The sequence below is a fragment of the Anolis carolinensis genome, chromosome 3, assembly GCF_035594765.1.
Source record: "Anolis carolinensis isolate JA03-04 chromosome 3, rAnoCar3.1.pri, whole genome shotgun sequence".
NCBI classification, from domain to species: domain Eukaryota; kingdom Metazoa; phylum Chordata; class Lepidosauria; order Squamata; family Dactyloidae; genus Anolis; species Anolis carolinensis.
In genome coordinates this window covers 31482979-31506352 of record NC_085843.1, presented here as the reverse complement: position 1 = coordinate 31506352, position 23374 = coordinate 31482979, and the positions used below count along the sequence as shown (strand labels likewise).

General features: G+C 38.7%; 1 protein-coding gene across 2 annotated transcripts in view; it reads left to right on the top strand.

Annotated features, from left to right (window-relative positions):
• flt3 (fms related receptor tyrosine kinase 3) overlaps positions 1–23374 on the top strand; it is a 78660-nt gene that overhangs the window by 37308 nt on the left and 17978 nt on the right. For both annotated transcript variants that reach the window (XM_008107945.3, XM_008107947.3), the window contains exons 5-16: positions 659–776; positions 2358–2512; positions 2901–3040; positions 3576–3729; positions 7829–7994; positions 16903–17009; positions 18035–18152; positions 19473–19648; positions 20290–20390; positions 20478–20610; positions 20706–20810; positions 23089–23199. In XM_008107945.3, the coding sequence (XP_008106152.2) occupies positions 659–776; positions 2358–2512; positions 2901–3040; positions 3576–3729; positions 7829–7994; positions 16903–17009; positions 18035–18152; positions 19473–19648; positions 20290–20390; positions 20478–20610; positions 20706–20810; positions 23089–23199 (1584 nt within the window). The remainder of the gene's footprint in view (positions 1–658; positions 777–2357; positions 2513–2900; positions 3041–3575; positions 3730–7828; positions 7995–16902; positions 17010–18034; positions 18153–19472; positions 19649–20289; positions 20391–20477; positions 20611–20705; positions 20811–23088; positions 23200–23374) is intronic.

Sequence of the window (23374 nt, the reverse complement as noted above, 5' to 3'; positions counted from 1 at the left end):
CTACTACTACTAATAATAATAATAATAGCAATATAATAATAATAATAATAATAATAATAATAATTTTATTTCTTACTCGCCTCTCCTCACGGCTTGAGGCAGGTTGCAACATTGCTTAAACACAATCAAAACACATAATCATTTATAAAAACTCTGTAGAATGCACATATTGAAACATATTTCCATAAAATACATGTTAAAATACACAAAACAAAAGTTAGACGTAGAGTGGAAGTTTAAAATTCTTCATTAAAACTGTCTGGGTAGGCCTACCGGAAGAGATAGGTCTTCACTTGTGTCTTAAATTCTGACAGCTAATCTAACTGCTGGAGCCCTACCGGCAGGTCATTCCACTATTGTGGGGCAGCCGATGAAAATAATGTTGTATCCCGCTTTGAGCCGCAGAGAGAGGTGGGTAATAAAATTTCCTCCTCCTCCTCCTCCTCCTCCTCCTCCTCTTCCTCCTCCTCCTCCTCCTCTTCTTCTTCTTCTTATTCTTCTTCGTGTTGGGCTTTGGTGTTAAGACAGTGTTCTGCAGATAATTTTCAGTTATCAAGTACTTTTATCAGATAAATAATACCAAGCAAAAATTCATGTGTGTTAGTATGAAGAAATGGAGGAATACATTAATAAGCATTGCATGTATTGTTTTCAAAAGGCACCCCAAGGAAACCATATTTCATCAAAAATGAACGTACCGACACTGTCAGTTGCATATCAGAAGGATACCCCAAACCAGTTATAAAATGGTTTTTTTGTAATGGCCCTGATGAAAGGTAAGTTGTTTGTGTTTCCAGTTCTGCTTCCAGCTTACCCATCTCTTTTGCATTCCATATGTACATTGAGGCATCTCTTTCTTATGAGAAAAAGGAGCACATTTGTACCTCAAACAAAAATGGGTGATATGCTGTATAGAAGGAGAATGTTTCAGTATTATTACACGCCTTCTCAAAATTTCTAGAATCACAAAAATATACCACCATAGTGAAGAGAATCAACGAGTGAAATTAGATATGATGATCAGTTCTTACTTTATAAGTTGTGTTCCCTGAAGTGATAAAAGACATAAGATTTGTGTTGTCGAAGGCTTTCATGGCCGGGATCACAGGGTTGTTGTATGTTTTCCAGGCTGTATGACCATGTTCTAGAAGTATTCTCTCCTGACGTTTCGCCCACATCTATGGCAGGCATCCTCAGAGGTTGTGAAGTATGGAGAAACTAAGCAAGGAAGGTTTTATATTTATCTGTGGGAAGTCCAGGGTGAGGGAAGAACTCTTGTCAGTTGGAAGCATTTACGCTAGCGTCTTTAAAGCAATCCAAAATCTGGATGAAATTTGCCATCCCACATCTGTTGTCACTGCTCTCCTGTGTTGCAAGCAAAAGCAAGATATTTGGCAGGTGAACTGCAGAAAGTAAAATTCCTTGGGCAGAGGTTAATCCACACTTTAAATAGCCTCCCCAGAGAAATACGGCAAGCCTCAACCCTTTGAGTTTTAGAAAAGCCCTGAAAACATGGTTATGTGCCCAGGATTTTGAAGATTAAATGATAAAGACGACCCAGACTGATTTATGGCTACAGCACTAGGATTTTGGATGAATGGATTTTAATCATATGTTTTATATTTTTCTATTGTTTTAATTGGATTTTCATTGCTGTTTTAATTATGTGTAGGCATTGAATTGTTGCCAATTTTGTACGCCGCCCTGAGTCCCTTCGGGTGAGAAGGGCGGGATATAAATGTTGGAAATAAATAAATAAATAAATACATGCGTCCTAAGTATGTACCAGTAATGTTATACTTTCTTTTAATCATGTGATAGACATGTGCCAGGGAGCTATAAGCTAATAGCAGGTTCTAAGGGAATAGCAGGTTCTAAGGGAATATTGGCTACATATCCATATTGACTGGCCAACAAACTGATTACAAATCCATTGATTTTTTTAAAGTCATCTTCTTTGCTCCAAAAGTCATGATAGAAACAATTACAGTAGAGTCCCACTTATCCAAGCTAAACGGGCCGGCAGAAGCTTGGATAAGCAATTATCTTGGATAATAAGGAGGGATTAAGGAAAATCCTATTAAACATCAAATTAGGTTATGATTTTACAAATTAAGCACCAAAACATAATGTTATACAACACATTTGACAGAAAAAGTAGTTCAATACACAGTAATGTTATGTTTTAATTACTGTATTTATGAATTTAGCACCAAAATATCACGATGACTACAAAAATGGCTTGGATTATCCAGAGGCTTGGATAAGCGAGGCTTGGATAAGTGAGACTCTACTGTAGATGTTTTCATCTTTTTTGTGTAATTCTTTTAGATCCAATTTGCAATTCTGTTTTACAGCTGTGGAACATACATTTTCTCCCCAAATGAAGATCTGCATGGAATAAAGAAGGAACAAGTTAATCTAAAACAAGACAGCCTGACATATTATGCACATGTGTGGTGCTGTGCAGCTAATGAGCTTGGTCGGAAATGCACTAAACTCTACACAATAGGTAATCGAACAATAGAACTCCTTATCTGTGAATGACTTCTGGCTTCTCCATTCATGCTAATTGTGCCACTCTTAACTGTGGCCTTCTGCAAGTTTGATCGGCAGAAATAATTCATTCCAGGAGAACTACGATGCTTTTCCACTCTTTTTTTTAGTCAGGGGCTTAACTTCATTTCTTCTCCCTCTTGTTCACATAGGAGGAGGAGAAGTGGAATAACATTTGCACTGTTTGCAAATGCTGGCTGGATGTTTAACTAGTTTTGCTCTTTCTTAAGTGCTGGGGTGAGGGCACAAATGCTTCCTCCTGTCCCCCATGGGGAAAATGGAAGTGCTAGCAGTAAGACATTTCAAGGTTTTTTTTTCCTGGATTTACCTGTTTCGTTGGACAGATCGAAATGTATCATCAAGAAACTCTGTACAAGAATTATTTCTTAAAGTTGGAGATCCACTACTCTTACGCTGTCGAGCCAAGTATTCCAATTTTGACTTTGAAAATAAGTGGTATTTTGAAAACAAGAAATTAATGAAGGTAATATGGTTTTCTTTGGTGCATATACTACTAATAGTTTAGAATAAGTACACTGAATACTAACCTTTTGACTTTAATATGAGTTTCACATTTTGCAACTTTCCATTCTTCATCATAAAAAAAAAATTTGATTTGCCAACCTTTTGAAATCTATAAAAGTATTTTATTATATAACTGATGTAATGTACCTTGACATCTTAAATCCTGTTCCATAAGATGCTTTATTGAAGCTTCATGGGGCTATTTGGTAACATATCCAGATTATCTTCCTAATAACTATTACTACTATTATTACTCATGTCTTTTCTTTCATCTCTGTTTCGTGTATTTTAATATGTACTTTATAGAAATACGTTTTAATATGTAATTTTATAGAAATACATTTTAATATGTGTATTTGTGGTATTTTTTACAATGTTTATTCTGCAACCTGCCTCGAGCCACGAGGAGAGGCGGGTAAGAAATAAAATAATAATTATTGTTGTTGTTATTATTATTATTATTATTATTATTATTATTTTATTTCAAAATTTAGAACATGTTGCTTGAAGGCAGACTGAATAATGGCTCATATTGGATTAAGAATCAATATGCATTTGCTTTGTCGGTGGAACATTCTAATGGGGGACGGTATACCTGTTATTCTGAAAAACTTGCTATGAATCAAAGCATTTTGGTTACAGTTTTAGGTAAGTTGCATGTCATATAATACATGTTTGTGTTGAGATGTGCATATATGTATGTGATACTACAGTAGAGTCTCACTTATCCAACATAAACGGGCTGGCAGAATGTTGGATAAGTGAAAATGTTGTATAATAAGGAAGGATTAAGGAAAAGCCTATTAAATGTCAAATTATGTTATGATTATGAAGCACCAAAACATTATGTTTTACAACAAATTGACAGAAAAAGCAGTTCAATATACAGTAACGTTATGTAGTAATTACTGTATTTATGAATTTAGCACCAAACCATCGCAATGTATTGAAAACATTGACTACAAAAACATTGGCTACTAACAAATTGACTACAAATAAAGATAGAATTGCACAAAATGAACTTACAGTAACTACATTGTCAGAAATTAAATGCATAAAAAGTTCGGTCCTTGCTGCCTAGAGAAACAGCTGTGGATCCGGGTGGGAGGCAGACTGTGTTGGATAATCCAGAACGTTGGATAAGCGAATGTTGGATAAGTGAGACTCTACTGTATTTTCAACATCAAAAATGCCATAACTTAAGATACGGAATCCTGGTAGTTGTAGTTTTATGAGTTATTTCACCAAGCTACATCTCCCAGGATCCCATAACAGTGTCCCTTGACAATTGAAGTGATTTCAAATCTCATTAATTCTAGAGTATAGATGCACCGCAGGTCTCAGCACTTGGATAGCTTATTTCAATTTTAGAGTCCAATCCAAGGGAAGCCACCAGCCTCATACTGAATAAATATATGCTTTCTCATTTTCCAAAATGACGGGTCGGGGCGTTATTGCTTTCCAAGGGTAAAGTGGAATCCTCCAGCCATGCTGATATCTCAGAGGGCTAGATTGTGGCAGAAAGCAAACAGCTCACTCTTCTAAGATTAGAGAAAGGATCCTGCCAGCTTGGCATTCGCCCACCTTGTAAAGCCTGGGGTATAAGTGGTAGGAAGAGGAACGGTGGGAAGAGAAATGCCATTGTATGTAAATTAAAATCACTGTATATACTCAAATCGAAGTCACAAAGTAACCCCCCCCCCCAAAAAAGGTGACTTATCTACCATGACTTAATCTAAGTATTGTGCCTTAACGCTTATCAGAACCATCACCTATTCTGAATAATGTGATAAAAGGAAGAGCTTACTCCAGAAGAACCTAAAAGACATACCAACTTGGTTGGTCCTCTCCACCATGGCACCATTTCTGGCCATTTTGATGCTTGAATGGGAAAACAGCAGCAGCCAGGAACAGTTTGCTCATGAGATGATGGTGATCTTTCTCCTCTCCACAGAATGACCTTTGAGTTATCCACAGATCGCATCCAAATCCACAGCTTTGCCCCCCAAACCTGCCCTTGACTTTACATGAGGTTGACATGCACAAGTATATAGTATACCTAACTGCATCACTATCAGTTATCACAACTAATTTCTTTCTGTTCTGCTTGTGAGTTAGTCAGAAGATCCCAACATTTGGTTATTGTTGGGAAAAGAATGCTGGGCTAGATCAAGGGCGGGCATATTGCAGCCTATGGCTTATAGTCAATAATGGCTTGTAGTCAATAAGCCTACAAATATCCCACTCCCCAAAACCCCTCTAAATTAAAAAAAATTGTTCCAGACTTCCTTCATGTCAATTTCTATTGTAAAAACAATTCTCTATTGCTTCTTAAACTTTTTCTAGTCATGACCCCTTTCCGTCCAAAAATGTTTTACATAGCCCCAGGTATATAAGTATATTAAATAGATATAAAAATCAAACATCTATTGATAATAAATCAACATTTGCTAGGTTTGCTAAATAATCTGGTTTTCCTTTTGGGATGTATAGCTCAGGCATGCTCAAATTGCAGCCCTCCAGCTGTTTGTGCCTCCAACCCAGAATTCCTGACCTTTTAAAAATCTGGCTAGGAATTCTGGAAATTTAGTTTGAGTATACCTGGTATAGTTGAAGCATTTTCTGCAGAGTCCACAGTAAACACATTTAACTGATTTGTGTAAATGGGTAGCATTCAGAAACCTTTTACTGTTGCCAACATTTAAGCTAAGGGGATCCCATTTGTGGGTGGGACTCACACTTTAAGATGCAGTTTACTATTGGACCTAAAATCCCCTCCCTGCAAAAAGAAACCTGGCAAAAATGCCATTGCCATTTGGAGGGCACATATATTTTTCATGGTGGGTATGAGGGAATGGGGAATGCAGCACTTCAAGGTGTCCTGGGGCCAAAAGAGTCCACTCATGTCAAGACACAGAGGCCTTAAAGAGCCACACACACTATTTAGTCCAACAAAAGGTTTATTATAAAGCAAAAATACGCTCAGAGATACTTACTTTCAGTGTCTCTAGCCAAAACTCAAAGGGTTTGCCCAACTGGGCTTCAAAAAAGCAACCGGAAAAAAATCCGGATTAAACAGAAAGAAAACCCGGATTTAACAGAAGGAAAACCTGGATTATAACTCAGTCAAAATAAACAGCAAGCAAACAGCGCTGTAACAGAAAGGTTCCGACAGACAGCGCTGCACCCAAAGACTCAGTTGCAAGTAGGAGTTGCCAAAACCAGCCGAAGTCCCAGAGTCACCGTAAAAGGAGTCTGAACAACGTCAAACAGAGCCGTTGTAGAGTTAATCCAAGGGTCCAGGAAGGGAGAGAGCCACACTCACAATAAGCCAGTCCAAACGTCAAGAATTCTCAGGAACAGAACTCCAGGCTGCAGAACCCAAACCTAAAACCCAACACGAGAGCAGGCAGCGACAAAAAACACACGATACAAAACCGACACTTTGCCTTCTGCAAAGATTCCTCATTTCAGAGCCTACTTTTAACTTACACATCATTATCCGATGATGAGCTGGCCTCCACTCCATCATCATCTCTAGCAGCTGTCCTTGTCCTCACACCCGAATCCCTGTTTCCATCTCTCCAGTTTCTCCATCTCCTGTCAAGACTTAGGTTTCCCCATGACTCAGATGTATCTCCCGTTTGCCAATCCTCATGTCCTGAAAACCCCACAAACATATCGCTAGAAGTTGGCTCTGCACATATATTCCTAATCTCTTGTACCTCTAGTCCAATCCCTTGTTGTATTCTCATTTGCAAGCACCACAGGAGAGAAGCTTGGCATCCTTTCAATACTAAATAACTACAGTACAGTAAAAGTGTAAATGACTACACTACAGTTAAGTACTAATTGGAGCCCCCGATGGCGCAGCATGTTAAAGCACTGAGCTGCTGAACTTGCTGACCAAAAGGTCAGTGGTTTGAATCCGGGGAGCAGAGTGAGCTCCCGCTGTGAGCTCCCGCTTTTGCGAACCTAGCAGTTTGAAAACATGCAAATGTGAGTAGATCAATAGGTACCGCTCTAGCGGGAAGGCAATGGCACTCCGTGCAGTCATGCTGGCCAAATGACCTTGGAGGTGTCCATGGACAACGCTGGCTCTTTGGCTTAGAAACCGAGATGAGCATCAACCCCCAGAGTCGGACATGACTAGACTTAATGTCAGGAGAAAACCTTTACCTTTAAGTATGGGTGGCTTCAAGACATACTTATCAATAAGATCACTTCTCACTAGCCCTTCAAAGGTCCTTCTTAAAGCACTCAGTCCAAGGAGATATGGAAAGAGTTTGGAAAAATCAATTTTTAGATTACAGTTTCCAGGATCCCCAGCCAGCGTACCCAATGGCTGTGCAATGCTGAGAGTTGCAGTTCAAGGATGTAAGAACTTTTACAGACTCTTAGTACAGGCAGGTAGCTACCACAGAAAGATTTATTTTCAGTGCTAGCATCAGTTTTGAAATAGGTAAGCAGTGTTATGTAGTCAACATTATTTCATTACTTTAAACTCTCTTGTGCTAATGTTTATTGTCTTTAGTTTTAGTTAGCTGGTTAGTTACCAACTGGTTGATTTTGTTCTGCTCATTCATGAGAGACTTTCTTCAATTTTAAAATACTTCTTAAAATGTTGCTTCTTAACTAACTGGGGTACATTCTAAATAAATAATAAAGAAAATAAAAGACACATGAAATATCCTTTTAAAAATAAATGATACATTTCTATTGTTGCTTTTGATACATCTTTTACCAGATAAAGGATTTATCAATATCACTGACTTCACAGAAGAGTTGGAGGTTGGCATAGAGGAAACAACTTGCCTTGAAGTTAAATTGAAAGCATACCCACCAATCACATGTATTTGGATATTTTCCCAAATGTCATTTCCTTGTAAGCAAAATTACACCGATGATTACAGGTAATTCCTTTTTTTCTGAATATGTTTTTGCTATAGTCAAAGTCTCTGAGGTCATAACTCTTTGCAGTTTCTTTCCTTATTTCTAAATTATCACATTTCTTCAATTCAAAAATTGCCAAGTTTTGATAATTATGGTCACTGGTTTTTGTTAAACACTGTCTGATAGAGCCTTCAATGCTGCTGTTTTTTCTCTTATGTTTAATTGTGTTTTACATGGATTGTTGTATTTTTATGATGTTCTTATTTTATTTTAGTGGTGGTTTTGTTTTAATGGATTATTTGCTTTTATGTCTGTTAGACTTTCTGTCCCATTTGTAAGCCACCTTCGGGGAGATGTGATGGAGAACAAGAATAAAGTTGTTGTTGTTGTTGTTGTTGTTGTTATTATTATTGTTGTTGTTGTTGTTGTAATATGGCATCAATTGTAAGAAGCATGCTAATTTCAGTACCAACAAAAGTACATATGACACATCTATGATTTCAAGACATTTTTAGAGATTTTTATATAGGAAAAAGGTGTGTCTGAGAACTGAAGCAATACAGTAATATGTTTGTTGTTGTGTACCTTCAAACCTATAGCAAACCTAAGAGCAATCTATCACAGGATTTTCTTGGCAAAATTTGTTCAGAATCAGTTTGCCATTGTTCAGAATCAGTTTGCCATTGCCTCTGAGGCTGAGAAACTGTGACACGTCCAAAGCCACTCAGTGGGTTTAATGGCTGAGCAGGGATTCGAACCCAGGTCTCTCGAGTCCAATGCTCAAACCAGTTCACCATGCTGGCTCCCTTTATATTTTTCGAATACACTTCATATCGGTATTGCCATGATTTATCCTGCGTTGCATAACATTTATTCATAGTATAGGAAGTATGAAGTCATATTGCAATCATGAAAGCTCAGGGTTGGAAGGAATACTAGAATCGTCTAGTCCAACCCCCTGTCATGCAGGAAGTCACAACTAAAGTACTCCTGAAAGATACCCTTCTAACCTCTGTTTAAAAACTTTGAAATGTAGAGAGTTCTCCCATTTGTGTTGTGATATATGTGATACATGTAACATCACTCAGGTCATTGAGGGAAATTTAAATGGCAGTTCTTAAAACCAAATCCTCCTCTTCTCTCTCTCTCTCCTCCCCCCCCCCCCCCCAAAACCAGGAATCTTATGGCAGGTCAGGGATCAATAGTGGGTTTCCATTACCCTATGGCCTGTGCAAAGGAGCATCAGGTTACTGATATTGTGGGAAGTGACAAGCTAAAGCATGCATCTATTGATTTACATCAGGCCTGGGCATAACTTTGGCCCTCCATTGTTTCGGACTTCCAACTCCCACAATTCCTAACAGCCTATCGATTGTTAGGAATTGAGGGAGTTGAAGTCCAAAACACCTGGAGGGCTGAAGTTTGCCTAGACCTGATCTACATCAGGGATGGAGATTTGTGGCCTTCCAGATGTTGTACTGGGCAAAGATAAGGAGTGCTGGAAGTTATAATTCACAATGTCTAGAGAGCTGTATGATTTCTACCACTGGTCTAAATGTAAAGGGCTTTATTTGTATTGTTCATTCCTCCCTTCCTATAACAGGAATTACACTGAGTATTCTAATTCTGATATATTTTCATTTGTTTTTGTTGTGTGTCCTTGAATCATTTATGATGTCTGCGTAGTTTTAAAGCAGTCGTATCAGACACATCTTAGAGGAAGTTTGCCATTTGCTTTCATCTGAGGCTGAAAGAGTATGATGTATCCAAAGTTGCCCATTGAATTTTGAGGGGATTTGACCCCCTAATTCCCAAGTACAACACTCAAAACATTACAACAGTTTGGCTCTCTAAGATTCTGATGCTTGCTGACCACAAATTCTTAGTCTGAAATATCCCCAAAGACACCCTTGCTCCTTCATTTCTGCTGGATCCATTCGTTGGCTTGAGTGAAATTTCAGTTTTCTAGGTGTTGGAACTGATAGGAGGTGGCATCCAGCATGCAATATCTTAATCCAACAACATATAGACGGTGCCACAATCCACCCAGCCCACATGTTGGTTTCATTAATGCTAGTCCAAATTGTTAAATAAGGGATTCCTTGCCCTTCTATGTAACATGAATCATTAATATGTAAGAAACCAAGATAGTCCCATGTGGGTTGAGATGGATCTCAGTTCATATGACTCTGCAAACAGCAGCATATTAAAATAAGTGCTGACCTCTTCACACATTTGCTTATTTAAGCACAACGAGGAAGCTGGTAGGCCTGTGTGCCACAGACCTTGAAAGTACAGGTGTCCCCTGCTGCATTGTGACTTCTTATACTATGAAAGCAATTTCTATATATAGAGAATTGTTCCAGAACATCTGAATATCTTTCACTTTTTTGTTGTTGAAAAAAATGCAACTTCATTTCTCTCCCCCATGTGCTCAGTTTTCTATTGGAGCTGGTCAACACATAAGTTATCTGGTTGAGAAGCTTTATGCTCTTCTTAACACAAAGCAAGAAAGGTTTTGACAATAGCCAAAAGCTCTTCCCTTTACTGTACAACCTTTGCATTTGGTGGGAAGACAGGAGAGGACCTTTTTGGTGGCTGCTCTCAGGCTCTGGAATAGTCTTCATAGGATGGGTATCCTTCTGTGTTTTGGTTCATCACACTCTTGCTGGCCAAGGAGAAAAAACCTTTCAGAAAAGCTGTATTGTTTACTTGTTTTCTAATGGCTCCCATATGACTATTTTTTTTAAAAAAAATCTTCTTTTAGTTAAATTATACTTTTAACTTTTGTATGAGTGATGTGAATTTTTGAATTTAATTTTTTAAACCACCTTCAATCTAGATTCAGAAAAAAGTGGGACAATAACAAAATAATTCTTTCCCCCCTCCCCTAATGTAACACAGTGTTGCTACTCTAATATTTCAGATGAAAACTGACACATGTGGTCAAACAACATGGTCAAGGTGGCAAAAGTTTTTGAGGAAAAACACAAAAGCTACTGGAGAGGCTGCAGCAGTTTGATTCTGCTTGACCCTGCTGGGAAGAGCAAGACTCTGCCCCTCTTCTCCTTTTTTGCTGTTAACTCAAGATAGTTGGAGAGCTTCTACCTTGTGACTAGGATAGTACATCAAAGAAATGACAGGGCTCCAGCTTCTTCAGTAGTTGTGTGGCAGAGACTGTTTCATCATTTATAATGGGTCACTCCCATGTGGCATGTTAAATATCCTCTGGGTTTTAATCAAAACCTTAAAAGAGCTATCTCAGATACTGAACCACATTTGCCAAACAGATTCAGGATGGCTCTTCTAAAATGTGGACTAAGGCTGCAGCACTGTACCTGCTCTGGTAACATGCCAGCCACCATCTGCCACTGGATGTTGTGGGTCATGCAAGACATACCAGCAGAGGCTTCCTCTTTCATTCCAGTTCCAAAAATAGAAGAATCCTGGTCTCATGTTGTATGTGGCTTCCTTACTTATGATGACCTATTTGCATTTCCCTAGGGAGTCCCAGCTAGAAAGCAATGATCGGAGGTTTGTCAAGATCCTGTTTTATGACCATATGGGGTTAAATGGGCTGGTGAGTCACAAGTTGTGTAGGCCTGGAATTCAAGATTTCAAACCATCCTCTTTTACCAGATTGACTAAAACAACCACCACCTTTGATGCACTTTTTGCAAAATAAATAGAACAAAATTGAAATGGATATGGTGGCCCAATTTTAAAATAATATACACTGCAATCATGCATACAACCTGCTTTGTGCCTTCAGGTCAGCTATGGCAACCTTATCATTGGACTTTCTTGGAGGTTTACTATTGCCTTTCTCTAAGGCTGAGAAAGTGTAAATTGCCCAAAGTCACCCATTAGTTTCCAAAGCTATTCAGAAACTCATACCCTAGTCTCATACAGCCCTAGTCCAGTATTCAAATCATTGCACCACACTGGCTCCCAGTAATATTTATGTGTGCTAAATGTTGTTTACTAACTTGCCATGCAAATAAATCATAAGTTTTCAGAATAGAAAAGGGGCCTTGAAAAGGGGCTTTTGAAACTAATCTTACCTACACACTTCTCCATGTCATATCTATAGTGGAAGGTGCAACTTTAGCATCTTTGATGAATAGCCGTTGAGTCTCTTTTTAAATGCCTCCAGTGATGGAGAGTCAATAACTGTCTAAGTCTGTCAGACAGCCCTTAACTGTTAGGAAGTTTCTCAAGATATTTAGTTAGCACCATTTTCACTTCAGTTCCTAGCCTTTGGCTCCAGTCCTGCCTTTTAGCAGATAACAGATAACAGAACTATTTCATCTCCTGTGCAACAGCCCTACAGACATTTGAAGGTCATTGTCATGGATCTCTGTAGCTTTCTCTTCTTCATACAAACCTCTTTCAAATATCTTTTAAGAGTGTTTTAGTTTCTAAACTCCACACTATCTTGCTCATATTTCCATGGATGTGCTCAAGTTTAGAGAAAAGCACAGAATTGCAGTGCTGGAAAGAAGATTGACAACCATTTAATCCAAGCATCTCAAGAGGTGGCCATCTAATTTCTGTTTAAAAAGATAGGGGTGTCTTAAAATGCAACACTCATATGTATAATCTGACTTGCATAATCGGACTAGTGCATAACAGAATGAAACTATTGCTACTTTAGACATAATGGCTGTATCGATGTGGATGTAAGACTGCATTAGCTTTAAAATCAGATGTATCACATAGCCCTCTCATGATTTATTTTATTTATATCCCACATTTCTGCTGGTATAGGACCCAAGGTGGCTAGACCAATTTCTTCTGCTTGATCCTTTTTGATCTGAGCATACCTAGGAAAGTGCACATAACATTTATTTTCTTGATTCCTTCACAATGAAACATCGATGGCCTTTGATGGTATTCAGCTTCAGTGGAGAACAGCTGAAAATACTCATCCCAAATGCATAATTTTCTCAAGTTTTGGCTACATCTTTTTTTTTACTGTCATGGAGAAAGCAGCTAGAAGATAGGAAATGGTTGCCAAATTAAGAGTTATTGGAGTGTGGTTGGATGGGTGTGTTGTTTTTGTGATGTGTGCTGAGGAAAGCATTTAATTTCGCTATACAATGTACAATAACAATAAAGTTATTCTATTTATTCTATCTTCTATCTCAACTCTTCTGCATTGCCTGACAGAAAATCAGGGCACATAGCTTTTAAAAAGCAACAAATGATGCATATCAGGCTTTAACTTCTCCATATTCCAACTAAAAGCTCAATTTCACTTGAACTTTCTTTTTCCATCTCTCTCTTAATCTCTCTTTTTATGAGATTTGATTTCAAGCCACACCACAATGATTCCACTCCACCTACAACTTCCCCTAAACTTTTCCACAAAAATGTTCTTAGTACTCTTTGGTTTTCTGTTCCTTGTTTATAAGATAGAAGATATCTCTGTGCTCACCCTATCACCAACTTTCACTTCCTTTTTTTAAAAAAACTCAAACATATTGATGTCAATTTCAAGCCTTCCTTTTCTCTCAGCAGAAGGTGGATAGATGATTGAACCAGTCTCATTAAAGTAAAATCTAAACATTTTTGTTTATACTTACCAGCCTTGTATATATGCTGATGCTACTGAATTACTGGCCCACCCAAGATCTTTTATGGCCTGACGCAAAGCAGCAGATGCCACTCCCAAAATCCAGGTGCATAGCTTCAAAACTGCTGCCTGAGGAGGTTGTCTCACTTTGCCTAGTAATAGAGGTGTCCTTGTCAGCAAGAGCATACTGTTAATCTATTAAGGTTTAGGGTAAAGGGGATAGAACATTTCCTTTCTATGTTGGATATGGAGGATGGAATTTCCCTTCCCTAAGGTCACACTTGGCTTCTATGATGGGTGCTGGAGTTTATGGAATACTTTGCACCATTCCTTCAGCGTTTTGTCTTGAACAGATATAATTCCACGCACTTGGGACTGCTGTGATACCTGGTTGACTAGACTTACTATATGTTTTCCAATTGTCCCAATTTGACAGGGACAGTACAGGTTGGGTATCTCTTACCAAAAATGCTTGAGACCAGAAGTGCTTTGGGTGTGGAGATATTTTGGAATACCTGTATTTACATGTATGTCATAATGGGCTATCTTGGAAATATGACCAATGTCTGAACACTGCTATAAAAACACTATGCCCTAGGGTGTATGGGGCCATTTTTCAAAAGTCATATATATCCAGAAATGAGAGGGGTGCTTGGGAGTCTCAGAAATGAGCTTGAGGAACCACATATGCTCCATGGGTCACACTTTGCCCAACATGGTTGTAAAGTAATAAAAAGATCAACCTGCCACATGTTTGAACCTAGCATAAGGATGCCACATGTGAGGCTCCTTCAGTTCTCTGTCACCATTCCCAGCTCACTGTTGCACAAAACCCCTTCCAATTTATTCAAATCATGTTTTATTGATTAGCCCATTGACCGTATCAAAACATTTAACACATAGACATACATACGACATACAACCCGTGGTACAAATGTACATTCTAGTGCCAGTAGAGCTTTTGGGGGGGGGGGGGCAGAAGAACCTCTGATTGTATCATCATACCTACACACAAACCGAGGACATTTTCCATATAGATTCACTGTGGTCCTCTAGAAGTCTCATTGTCTCATGTCATTGCCTTTCTTTGGCTATGAGGACGTAGCTAGATACAATGCACCTGCAAAAGAAAACCAAACTGTTCAAACATACAAGCATAAGATGGACTTTTACTTGTGTATGTCACTAATAGGATGCCATCCAAAATTTGTGGTGAATTTTTCGATCTTTTTCTTATAACCACTGTGGACACTTTTCTAGTGATGAGCTTTTAGGATAGCCGAGAGATCTGACTGTTTTCTTTGTGTGCCCTCAGTCTGTTAATAATGTCTCTCTGCTGCATTTTTGTCTTCTTCCTCTAGCTGCTTGGTCTGTGTATAAATCTCATTTCTTGGCAGGTGAAAGGGGGGTGGAAAGGGGAATCACAGGCTGATAAACTGTTCAACAGCCTCTTCTGTCTCCTCTGGGGACTATTAGGCACAGACTCCTTTCTGTTTTGTTCCTTTGTGTTGTCCTGTGCAGGTCCAGCTTCATGTCCACCCTTGCTGTGTAGTTCTGTGTTTAATTGACAGGATGGAGGGGAGGCATTTCAGATGCATCTTGGTGCTTCTGAATAGGAGATGAGACTCAGGCCCAGATGAAGGTAAGTGGGAGCCTGACTATGTGTTTGTTGGAGGTCAAGTCCAAGACCGTCTGGAAAACCATCATCGGCACCTCAGGAGCTTGGCTTGCTCTGACAGCAATGCTGTTGCTTTTTTGTGTTTTTTTTCTTCCCCTTTTGTTCTAACCAGATTTAGAGCTATGGGGCAGGAATTCACCTCTGTCAGTAGCTCTTGCATGTTTGTACTAACTGTGATTGACCAGTATTAATGATGTGAATGTCACTGTCACCGTTTCCCATGTTTAATTTCCTTCTGACCTCACTCTCAACAATCCCATATCCAACTTACATGTTTTTACATATATCTAATGTTTCTGGTATTTGTTTGTAGCATCTCTGTCCATATTCCAGAAAAAATCTCACACATAAATTGATTACAGGCAGCCTTCAAATTATAAATATCCAACTTACAAATGACTTGCAGGTAACAACAGGAGTAAGACAACAGGAAGTGAGAGAAATCTACCCCTCGGAAGGGAAATTCACTTCTGAAAGAGTGATCATGGGGGAAAAGGTGTCTCAACTGAAGCTTTATCACCAATCCTTGTTTCCACAACAAAGCAAAATTTTCAAAATCTAATTATCACAAGGACAGAAAGTGAGGTGAAAGCTTCTGAACAGGGGCGCAGACAGCAAAACAAACACCACAAAGGTGTTAACCCTTCCTTATGCTATCCAAAGTATGTGTGTGCACGTGTGCTCACATGCACACATATTTGGCTGGAGTTACACTTAAAAAATACCTGTTCCGACCTACAAACAAATTCAACCTAAGAACAAACCTGCAGAACCTATCTTGTTCGTAACTCGGGGACTTCCTGTAATGTCTCTTTGTTCTTACTGCATTATGTTTTTCATGGTTTTTAAGAAATAAAATCTTGTTCAAGCTGGGTACTTTCCTATTGAAAAGCAAGATAGGTTAGCTAATATAGATAGAAAATTCGAGAAAGATGGTTGATGGGTGCATGAGAGAAAAAAGAGATATGTGAATTGTATCTCCTGACACACACACAAAACTATGGCTATTCTGAGTCATCGAGGTTCAGATTACATATGAAGTTATTCTGAAGTTCAACACTCCCAAAACCTAGCTTGGCCTTGAATCCTATTGGTCCATGTATTCTGAAGTTGCTGCAAGACAGAAAAATGCACATTTATGTTGAACATATGAAGCACACCTTCATTTGATTCCATGCTGTTATCTTGTTGCTCATTTCCTAGAGATACTACATAGGATGGTTGGCTAGCTATACCTGTTTTGAGTATCTTTCTTCTTCATTACAGCTTTCCCCACCCTAGTGCTCTCCAAATTTATGGAATTATTACTCTCATCATGATCTGACAAAATGGCCAATTCATTAGTTAATGGTTTGTTTCCAAAGTATAGGGTACTACTCTAGCAAAGGGAAGGATGCGGCACATCCAAATCTTCCTGCACTGTAACTCCCATCATGTCTCACTACCGGCTATGCTGTCTAGGGATGATATGAGCTCCTATCCAATAGCATCTATTGGGCACCCCACCCTATTCTCTTCTGTTCATAGAAGAAAGTATCTATGGTGCTATTTTGGGGTTCATATTCTTTGAGAGCTGCATGGTTAGCGTTTAAGAAAACAGCAAAACCTTTTAATAATAATTGCATCTGAATACATGCTTGGGTGACTCTTTCTTCCTTCCTTTATGAAACAGCATCTCCGCAGTATTCTGTGACCATAAATACCAAGCAGGTGAATATGAGTTCTATGCAGAAAATAGTGATTCGTTTGTGAAGAGAAAATTAAAACTCTATGTTAAAAGTGAGTAAAATAAAAACAAAGTATGGCATCTTACTTTCTTTATTTCTTTCTTTGCTTGTTTGTTTATCAGATGTTTATACTCATCTTCATCTAATCAAATCCAAAGTAATTAAAAAATAACAAAACGCCAATAAAATGTGCATTTATTTTGTTTCTTGGATGTTCTTTTTCTTTTCTTTTTTTTTTACAGAAGACTGTAGGCATTTAAAACACTTCCAGTTAAAAATACAGGTTGAGCATCCCCTATCCAATATTCTTGGGCGACCAAGATAGTGAGTGACATCTTTGCTTTCAGTGGTTCAATGCACACATCCTTTTCCATACACAAAATTACTAAGAACATTGTATAATATTATATGGCTGGGTATGAGAAAAACATGAAACATAAATAGTTTGGCCTTGAGTCCCACCTCCAAGGTATCTCATTCTGTATCCATATGCAAATATAGTTATTCCAAAACCCAGAAAAAACCCAAATCCAGAAGATTTAGCCAAGCATTTCAGAGAAGAGATAGTCAAATTCCTATATATAATTAAATGCAACAGCTTGAATAGAGGGAGGTGACCTCTCCTGTTCAATTTTTGTAATACCTGCTTTTGGGAAGGTACCTATTCCTAGGCTGTACCATTATGTATTAGCAACCTTCATGGCCCACAAGATTCAGGCAAATGTGCACAAAGTCTGGACAAATAGTTAGCCACTCTAAGAAGGCAATGCAATTCTTTGACACTTTGTGACCTGGGGCCCTTTTATACTACACATGTATAGCACTAAATTCTACTTTGACCACCATCTTATCAAATCCTGGAATTTTGTTGTTCTTTGGAGCACTTCTGAAAAGGCACCCAGGCATCTCCATAATCTCCTCCCCTTTTCTCTTATCTGGTTGTATTTGATTCTAACAAATGTATCCCAGTCAGAGTTAGTAGTAAAAGGACAAGCTCTGCTTTAGAGGATTGTTCTCGCAAACTTTGGGAATTATTTTTCTAAAAGTATTCTATGCTGTTTTGCTGTATCTTTCTAGGAAAACCAGAAGTAAATATGATTTCAACACCAAATGCACAAGACACAATTTCTTGCATCTCTGAGAGCAATCCTGCATCATCCTGGGTCTGGAGGGAGTGTCCTAGAAAGGATATAAAGTAAATAAAGATACTATTTAATTTTACTCCAGTAAAAAAAGTCTGTAACCTCCTTTTTTTGCAAAGTTGGTTAGGTTTCTGAAAACCATCACTACATTAGAACTCAGGAATATTTCCATGATATTTTTGTTTAGTTTTTTTAAGGGTAATATCATGTTGCATTGAGAAGTTCAAACCAATTGTCTAATTATTCATCTTGGCTTTTCTTTTTCACCAATTCAGATACTATTAGTCATTGAGAATAAGTGTTAATCCAACAACCTAAGAAGGTTCTGAGAATGTGATTTTAAGGTACGGGAAGTGTAGCAGCTCACAGTGAAGCCAAACTGTGGTATGTGATAGCCAGTAGCTATCTACTCATAGCTGTCACTTCCTTTTCTAACCTCTAGAACAGGCATGGGCAAACTTCAGCCCTCCAGGTGTTTTGGACTTCAACTTCAACTGTGGGAGTTGAAGTCCAAAACACCTAGAGGGTGGAAGTTTGCCCATGCTTGCCCTAGAGTATGTGGTTCCCAAACAGGAGGATGACGTGATAGGTGTCCTCCAATCACTGACCCCCTAAACCATCCTTCTTTTATCTAGTACCTGGCAGATAATTTGGTCTACAACTTCCATTGACCTTAGCCATTCTCCAAAACACCTGGATAGTACCAGGTAGAGACAGGGTGTCAAATCTTCAGTGGAACTTGAAAGCATCTGAGGGGCTTTCTGGGGAGAGGGTGGGTTGACTGGTCCCAGTTTCCAGTCCCAGTCAAAGAAATTTCCTACTCCTTATACAAGCTTTTTAATATCATCTTATGTTTGATCAAAGAGGTAACTTCACCAAGAAAGGCCTGAGAAGATGGTCTTAATATTGAGATGAAATGACTTGTAGTACCACATACGACTCTCCAATTTCAAGACCAAACTTGAGTTAGATTTATTGAATCATTGAGATTTATATACTTTTTGACTTATCATTTGGCAATTAATTCAATGAGTTTATTTTAGTTTCAAGCAACAACTGAACATAGTTAATAAATTATGGTTGTCCCCATAGATTATTTCACCTCCAACCTAAATGAAAAAGAAGGATTGGGAAGAATGAGCCTAAGGCTCTAGTTTCAATGGGGCAATATTATATAGTCTATAAGAAAAATATCTAGGCACAACCTCTAAATAAAAATGTCCTGCATGTTAAAAATTATAGAAAATTCTGTATCCATTTCCATTTATTAATAACAAATATGATGATGTGTAAAGCATAGGATTCTCTTATTGATTGTATCTGAAATTTGGAGAAGAAACAGAAAAAACTGATTAAAATTTTCCCCCCGTCAGTTGTACAGAAATCACGACTGGAATTACAAATGACATCCGTAAAGGAAAGACCTTTGGTTCCTGGAGCACAACAAGCACTTTACGCACAAGTGAAGTAGAAGATGGCTTTTGGCTTGAGTGTTGTGCAAACAATTCATTTGGTCAATCCTGTCAAACACACACCGTTGACCTTAAAGGTACTATACCACCACTCCTATCAAGTTCATGGTTCCGTTTTGCATATAGAACATTTTGAAATGTTATTGAGAATAATGGATTTTAAAGTCCAAAGGAAAAAAATTGGGCTTTAGAGACTAGCAATCTGATCCTACACAATTTTTCTTCAATGCTCAAAACATTAACTTTTTAAATTGTTATTCCCATAGACCACAGTTGCCTATGGGGTTCTTGAAACTGTAGTTAAAATATAAAACATTGTCTTTGGTTCTATGTCTCAGGCTTATTTTGTGGTAAAATCACCTGTGTTAAGTGTGCGACTCATGTGTATCTCCTTATTTTGTTGGGCTACAATTTCCAGCATTATGTATAGTACTCTTTCTTTGGTTTTCTTTTCACGGTTCTTTTTAGGGGAATGAGTATGTTCTGTCTGCCTGTCATAATGGAGAACTAGTGCAGACAAACTGATTTGCTGCTTACTAATGTTAAGGGCTTATTTTTTGCTTGGTCCTCAAACTGTAAATACCAAAGTTGTTGTGTTCTTTGAAGTTCAAGTCCTTGAAGATCCATTTGTAATGGGAAAACAGTTAAAGTTTTCTCAATTTGTAACAATATTCTAAATGTTTGTCTCATGCAAATGATTTGATTTTTTTAATTGCAGTATTTGCTCCACCTGATAATATGGCATTATATGGAGTTATTGGATTCTGCGTACCACTCATCATGGCACTGTGCTTATTAATTTGCCAGAAATACAGAAAGGTAACCAAAATCCCTGGGTTTTTTTCACTCACTCTCTTTCTCCCTTGCATGCCCTTTCCACTATTTACAGTGTCCCATTCTCTGCAGCAAGTTAGGTACGAGAGCCAGCTACAAATGATTCAGATGGTTGGCCCTTCTGACAATGAATATATCTATGTTGATTTCAATGAGGTTGAATATGATCTGAAGTGGGAGTTCCCCAGAGAGAACCTGGAATTTGGTGAGTAGTCTTCAGCGCAAAACTCAGTGTGATCGTAATTATGTCTATACCAAATGGCCAGAGATACATGCTATTTTCTTCTTTTTACCTTGTAGGGCAAGTACTTGGATCTGGTGCCTTTGGGAAAGTGGTGAATGCTGTTGCATATGGGATCAGTGAAACAGGAGTGTCAGTCCAGGTTGCTGTCAAAATGCTCAAAGGTAATATACCTTGTGTTCTCAAAGGCTTTCATGGCCAGAATCACTGGGTTGCTGTGAATTTTCCAGGATGTATGGCCATGATCCAAAAGCATTCTCTCCTGATGTTTCACCACATCTATGGCAGGCATCCTCAGATTTCATAACCTTTGAGGATGCCTACCATAGATGTGGGTAAAACGTCAGGAGAGAATGCTTCTGGAACATTGGCCATACAGCCTGAAAAACTCACAGCAACCTAGTAATATACATTGTGTGGAGCCAGTATGGTGTAGTTGTTTGTGTTGGATTCCAGGGTACAAATCTCCACTCAACCATGAAACCCCCTGGGTGGCCTTAGGCAAGTCACACTCTCTCGACCTCAGAGGAAGGCAATGGCTAAGCTCTTTGGAAGAAATCTTACCAAGAAGACCCTTTCTGCAGAAATAACTTTGACAACTTGGGAGTAGCCACTGAGAAGGCTGTCTCCTACATCCCCCACAAATGTGACTGTGATGGTGATGGAAGGCCCTCCCCAGATGATCTTTATCGTCTGGACTCAAAAGCTGGTCTTTCTTCAATATAGACAAGACTGTATGTTTGTAGTCTGCCATGTGGATCTTGAAGTTGATCTATTAGGGGAAAAAAGGTGGTAACCCTACTTTAACACCATAACGAAGGCTGAAGCATGGGTATTCACAGATTTTCAAGAGTAAATTAATCATAGAATCATAGAATGATAGAGTTGGAAGAGACCTCATGGGCCATCCAGTCCAACCCCCTGCCAAGAAGCAGGAAAATGACATTCAAAGCACCCCTGACAGATGGCCATCCAGCCTCTGCTTAAAAGCCTCCAAGGAAGGAACTTCAACCACACTCTGGGGCAGCCCTTCTGTCTAGGTAGACCAAACCTGTCAGTTTTGTATTCTTCCAAAATTAAATGTATAAAGAATTTTGTAAATTCTGAAAAATTATTGCCAAAAGAATGAGCAAAACAGAATTCTCACATGGTCCTTGTGGTGTCTGAATACAGCAGGCAACAGCTCGGCAGCTCCTTCTACTGGCAACCCAGAGCTGGTGGCATTGAGAAGAAATCTTTTGCACTATTAGTGGTCCAAAGCCCCATATTAGGCATTGCATAATGTGCAAGTTTTCATTGGGCTTCTCGTAACAGAGCTTGGAAAGTTAATTTTTTTAGTAGTACTACTTATTTCTTTGTACAGCACATAGTCCAGGGAACAGAAGGAGTGTGGCCTATGGGTCAGAAGCAATCCCAAACCCTATTTTGTGACCCTGTGATACTCTAACAAGCCCACAAGACAAAATGGCTATACAATGTCTTTAAATGATAGTAACAGAGCTTAGAAATACTTATTTCTTAGACTACAGTTCCAAAATCCCCAGTGTGGTCACCAGTTGTAGTCCAATAAAGAACATTTTCCAAATACTGTTCCAAGTCATGTTTTTAAAATGCAGAAATTTTCTGAAACATTTTATCATCTGGATCTCATTATCACTGACATGGGAATTCTTGGAGCTGTAGTCCAAAATGTGTCCTAATTCTGTGAGGATGCCCTCTGCCAAGAAGCAGCCATGGTGGGCTGCAGACTATATTGGAGTATGCTAGTCTTTGGTCTAATTTGGCAGATCTCTTCTTAGTGGTTCTTATATAAGCCTGCCTTATAATCTTTAATACTAATAAGGCAAGCTCTCTGGAATTACCAGGGAATAAGTCCAATTGACTTCTTCCCCATGTTCATAGAATTGAGTTTCACACAGAGACAGCTAGTGGCTTCCATACTCATGAGATGGTGGTAATCTGCTCTTGTGTTTCAGTACAAACTATAAACTACAAAAGAGGTCCAGGGTTGCTGAATCCTATCCTACAGCTCAGCACCTTGGATAGCTTCTTTAAAACTCCACTGGATCCACTGCCCTGCTAAGTTGAAAGGCATCAGCTACTACTGGTACTGCAAAAGCAGAGTTTCTCAAACTGTGCTCCTCCAGATGTTTTGGACTTCAGCTCCCACAGTTCCTAACAGCTGGCAAAATTGCTAGGATTTCTGGAAGCTGAAGTCCAAAACACCTTGAGAAGCACAGTTTGAGAAACACTGGAATAGAGGCCTTAGAAATCTTGTTTGCTTCTCAAGCACTGACTTGTTCTTCATGATAATCATAGTGAGAGCTACTGCTTGCTCTCTTTCCAGTGCAACAGTAGTCTGGAAGGTAACACATCTCTTTAACAATGTAAAACATTTCATTTGCATACATTACATTGCTTCTGATGCTTTTCCATTTCCAGAAAAATATGGTTCCTCTGAGAAAGATGCTCTCATGTCCGAACTCAAAATGATGATCCATATTGGGAAACATGAAAACATTGTGAATCTCTTAGGAGCTTGCACCATGTCAGGTAAGGAACAAGGCCATCTTTACAGGATATTGGTTTGTGACCTTCTTCATATGCTGGCTGTACTAGTGTGGTGACAATTTGGGATTGCTGTACAGAAGGGGTGGCAACTCTCCTCTGGATTCTTGTCCACATTTTAAAGGACCTATCCAAATGCTTAACCTTATACTCGAAATAT